Below are 5,741 nucleotides of genomic sequence, written 5' to 3' on the forward strand. Positions count from 1 at the left end.
CATAGTGCCCCATAACCCACCCCATAGAGCACCATTGAGCCCCATAGCACCCCATAGTGCTCCATAACCCACCCTATAGAGCCCCATAGAGCCCCATAGCACCCCACAACAACCCACAGAACCCCATAGAGCCCCACAGACACCCCATAGTGCCCCATAACCCACCCCATTTAGCCCCATAACACCCCATAGAACCCTATAACCCACCTCATAGAGCCCCATAACACCCCATAGAGCCCCATAGACACCCCATAGAGCCCCATAACACCCCATAGAGCCCCAGAACAGCCCATAGAACCCCATAACCCACCCCATAGAGCCCCATAGAACCTCATAGATCCTCACTACACCCCATAGAGCCCCATAGCACCCCATAGTGCCCCATAACCGACCCCATAGAGCCCCATAGATCCCCATTACACCCCACAGAGCCCCATAGAGCCCCATAACACCCCATAGAGCCCCATAGAACCCCATTGAGCCCCATAGCGCCCCATAGAGCCCCATAGAACCCCATAACCAACCCCATAGAGCCCCATAACACCCCATAGTGCCCCATAACCCACTCCATAGAGCCCCATAGAACCACATAGATCCTCACTACACCCCCTAGAGCCCCATAGCACCCCATAGAATCCCATAGAGCCCCATAGCACCCAATACAACCCCATAACCCACCCTTACAGCCCCATAGTGCCCCATAGAACCCCATAACCCACCCCATAGAGCCCCATTGAGCCCCATAGATCCCCATTACACCCCACAGCGCCCCATAGAGCCCCACAGCACCTCATAGTGCCCCAAAAGCCACCCCATAGAGCCCCTTAGAGCCTCATAGATCCCCATTACACCCCATAGAGCCCCATAACCCACCCCATAGAGCCCCAGAGACACCCCATAGACACCCCATAGAGCTCCGTAACACCCCATAGAACCCCATAACCCACCCCATAGAGCCCCATAACACCCCATAGAGCCCCATAGAGCCCCATAACACCCCATAGAACCCCATAGAGCCCCATAGATCCCCATAGCACCCCACAACAACCCATAGAACCCCATAGAGCCTCCCTCCCCCCATGGAACCCCTCCCATCCCCACCCCATCCCCTACGAGACCCCCCCCTTATTAATGTAACCCCCCCACAACCCATTAATTAACATTGATAATGAATGAACAATAAACGCTTCTGTCCCTTTAAGAACAGCGTGGTCCCAATCCGGGGGGGGGGGGGGGGGGCGTGGCCTGACACAAGCCCCGCCCCCTTTACAATCACAACCAATCAGGTGGCCACGCTTAGCCACACCCACTTACAAAGCCGCTCTCCTATTGGTCAGGTTCAAACGCAAAGCCACGCCCACCGCTCCATTAGAATGAATGGGAGGGGGCGGGGCTACGTTTAGCCACGCCCACTTATGTAGCTGCTCTCCTATTGGTCGGGCTCACATGCAAAGCCACGCCCACAGCCCCATTAGAACGAATGGGAGGGGGCGTGGCCTAAGGGAGGGGGCGTGGCTACATTTAGCCACGCCCACTTATAAAGCTGCTCTCCTATTGGTCAGGCTCACACGTGAAGCCACGCCCACAGCCCCATTGGAATGAATGGGAGGGGGCGTGGCTGAAGGGAGGGGGGTTTATTGTGGCTTTGCTCCCATCTCATTCCATATAAGGTAGTGGGCGTGGTTTATGATCAGGGGGCGTGGCTTATTGTGGCTCCGCCCCCTCTCAATCCGTATAAGGCAAGGGGTATGCTTATAGGGGGCGTGGCTTGTGACAAAGGGGGCGTGGCTTATTTTGGCACCGTCCACATCTCAATCCATATAAGGTAGGGGTTGGCTTATAGGGGGCGTGGCTTGTGAATAGGGGGGCGTGGTTTATTGTGGCTCCGCCCCATCCCATATAAGGTAGGTGTTAGTGTTATAGGGGGCGTGGCTTGTGACAAAGGGGGCCGTGGCTTTATTGTGACTCCGCCTCCATCTCGATCCATATAAGGTAGTGGGCGTGGCTTGCTATCAAGGGGGCGTGACTTATGAATAGGGGGCGTGGTTCATTGTGGCTCCGCCCCCTCTCAATCCATATAAGGCAGGGGTTGGGCTTATTGGGGGTGGGGCTTGTGATAAAGGGGGCGTGGCTTATGAATAGGGGGTGTGGCTTATTGAGGCTCTGCCCCCTCCCATCCCATATAAGGTAGCGGTTAGGGTTATGGGGCTCTATGGGGCATATGGGGCTCAATGGAGCTCTATGGGGTGTTATGGGTCTCTATGGGGCCCTATTGGGTTCTATGGGGCATTATGGGGCTCTATGGGCCTCTATGGGGCTCAGTGGAGCTCTATGGGGCTCAATGGAGCTCTATGGGGTGTTATAGGGTACAATGGGGCTCTATGGGGCGTTATGGTGTTCAATGGGGCCCAATGGGGTGTCATAGGGTACAATGGGGCCCTATGGGGTGTTATAGGGTTTCAGATGGAGGCTCGTTCTCCCGCTGTTTCTCCCATTGCTCCGGGGTCAGGGTTCTCTGCTCCAACGCGTGGATACGGGACAGGGACGGACCCAGAGCCGCGTTCACCAACCTATGGGGAGAGATGGGGTTATATGGGGTTATATGGGGTTATATGGGGGGATATGGGGGGATATGGGGTTATATGGGGAGATATGGGGAGATATGGGGGATCTATGGGGAGATATGGGGTGATATGGGGTATCTATGGGGAGATATGGGGATCTATGTGGAAGATAAGGGGTGATATGGGGTATATATGGGGAGATATGGGGTGATATGGGGAGATATGGGGGGATATGGGGAGATATGGGGAGATATGAGGGATCTATGGGGGGATATGGAGAGATATGGGGGTATATGGGGAGATATGGGGTGATATGGGGAGATAAGGGGAGATATGGGGGATCTATGGGGGGATATGGAGAGATATGGGGATCTATGAGGACATATGGGGAGATGTCGGGATCTATGGGGAGATAAGGGGTGATATGGGGAGATATGGGGGATCTATGGGTCTCTATTGGTCTCAGTGGTACTCAATGAAACTCAATGGATCTCAATGGAACCCTATGGGGTCTCTATGGGGCAGCTATGGGGTTTCTAAGGGATCCCTATGTGTCTCAATGGAACTCATTGGAATTCAATGGCTCTCTATGGGGCAGCTATGGGGTCCTATGGGGTCTCTAAAGGGTCCCTATGGGTCTCAATGGAACCCAATGGAACTCAATGGAACCCAATGGAACCCAATGGAACCCAATGGAACCCAATGGAACCCAATGGAACTCAATGGAACCCAATGGAACTCAATGGAACTGAATGGAACCCAATGGAACCCAATGGAACCCAATGGAACTCAATGGAACTCAATGGAACTCAATGGAACCCAATGGAACCCAATGGAACCCAATGGAACTCAATGGAACCCAATGGAACCCAATGGAACCCAATGGAACTCAATGGAACTCAATGGAACTCAATGGAACCCAATGGAACTCAATGGAACCCAATGGAACTCAATGGCCCAAGTGGATGACTCATGGACCAACTGGAACTCAATGGAACCCAATGGGACTCAATGGAAACTCCACATGGTGGACTCAATGGAACCAAGAACGTTCAGAGTGGAACCCAAGTGGATTGCTCAATGAAACCCAATGCAGACTCAATGGAGTACTCAATGCAACCCAATGGATCTCAATGGAACTGAATGGAACCCTAATGGAGCCCAATGCGTGACCACCCAATTGGAACTCAATGCGAAACCCAAATTGAACCCAATGGTAATCTCAATGCGAGCAACCAATGAACCCCAATGGGAAGTTCTGAATGGAACCCAATGGAAACTCAAGGAAACCCAATGAACCCAAATGAACCCAGGATCTGGCAACTCAATGTAAACTGAATGGAACCCAATGGAACCAATGGAACTCAATGAACCCAATGGAACTCAATTGCGAACCCAATGAACCAAATGGAACTTCACTGCGGAACTCGCGATGAACTCAATGAAACCCAATGAATCTCAATGAACTCAATGAAACTTCAATGGAAACTCAATGGAAACTCAATGGAACCCATGGAACTCAATTGAACCAATGATCTCAATGGAACCCAATGGATACTGATGGACCCAATGGAAAACCTGCACATGGGACTGAATGAACCCAATGGGGAACCCAATGGAACCCAATGGAACCAAATGAAGCAACCCATGAGAACTCAATGGAAGCCCTAAGTGAAGCCCAATGGAAGCCAATGGAACCCAATGGAATCTCAATGGAACCCAATGGAACCCAATTGAAACCCCAATGGAACCTCACTGGAACCCACCATGGAACTCACCTGGATCACCCCAACTGGAACACAATGGAACTCCAATGGAACCCAACGGAATTTCATGAGAACTCAATATGAAACCCAATGGAACCCCAGATGGCAACCCAATGAAAACTTCACACTGCTAAGCCAAATGGAACTCATGCTCACACCTCAAATGGGTCGCGAGATAGACGGCAGTGGATACCGGAAACGCTTTTAGGGCAACAGGGCTGAGGGTTGGGAACTGCGTGGCAACCCGATAGTGGAAGACTCATGGACCCGCAATGGAACCCCCAATGAGACTCTTAATGGAACCAAGGAACGCAAGGCGAACCCAATGAACCCAATGACACATCGGAACGCTGAATGGAAGAACTCCTGATGTGCTCCAATGGAACTGGAGTTGGAACCTCAGATGAAACTCACATGGAACTGAATGGAAATAGACACCAATGGGAACTCAATGGAACCAAATAGAACCAATGGAATCCCAATGCGGAATCTCGAATGAACCCAATGGAAACTCTAATGGATACCAATGGAAAACCCAAATGGAACCCAAGGAAAGCCCAATGTGAACCAGCATGAAACTCAATGGAACCGCGAATTAACCCCATTGCACAAACACCGAACACTGAACTCAATGGAAACTTCCACAATGGAACCCCACTGTTTGAACCCAATGTACGGAACCCAAGTGAGACAACTCAATGCAACCCCAAATGGAACCTCCAGAGAACCGCAACTTTGCAAACCCAAATTGGTAACCCAAATGGAACACATGAACCCAATGAGCGAGCTTCGAGAGTGAGAGAGCGTGGAATGACAACTCAATGGAACCCAATGGAACTGAATGGACCCAACATAGAGAGTGCCACAATGGAGAACCCAAATGAGACCCAATGGAACCAGCAATTGGGAGTAACTCTATAGGAACCAATGAAGCTCAATGGAAGCGTCAATGGAACCCCATAGGCGACCAACTAGGAAACCCATATGGACATATCTCACATAACCCCAATGAGGAGACTGCGATGATGATACGCTCCTAATAATGCCCAATCGGCAACCAATGGAACCCTATCTATAAGTATCCTATTCGAATGAACGCACAATGAATCTCAATGGAAACGCCATACGGAATCGTACAGATGGACGAGCCAATGTAGTAACTCACTGGAACGTGCAATGTGCGAACCTCCAGATTGGATCTCAATGTGAATAAGATTGACTCCGAAGTGGAGAAGCCCAATGATTAAGAGCCCAATGGTAACTCATGGAACTCACTGGAGCACCCAATGGAGACTCAAGGGAACCCAATGGAACCCAATGGAACCAAATGGGCAACCCAATGAGACGAGCTCTAATGGAACCCAATGGCGAAGTGCCCGGCAATGGGAACTCAATGGTAACTGACATGGAA

General features: G+C 51.1%; 1 protein-coding gene across 1 annotated transcript in view; it reads right to left on the reverse strand.

Moving 5' to 3' along the window:
- Positions 1–1,693: 1,693 nt before the first annotated feature.
- The window catches only part of BOLA2B (bolA family member 2B), a 13,721-nt gene continuing 9,673 nt past the window's right edge, over positions 1,694–5,741 (reverse strand). Inside the window, exon 3 of the mRNA XM_015850805.2 lies at positions 1,694–2,570. Coding sequence (XP_015706291.1) covers positions 2,450–2,570 — 121 coding nt within the window. The 3' untranslated portion in view covers positions 1,694–2,449. The remainder of the gene's footprint in view (positions 2,571–5,741) is intronic.

This window comes from Coturnix japonica, unplaced genomic scaffold (genome assembly GCF_001577835.2).
Source record: "Coturnix japonica isolate 7356 unplaced genomic scaffold, Coturnix japonica 2.1 chrUnrandom540, whole genome shotgun sequence".
Lineage (NCBI taxonomy): Eukaryota > Metazoa > Chordata > Aves > Galliformes > Phasianidae > Coturnix > Coturnix japonica.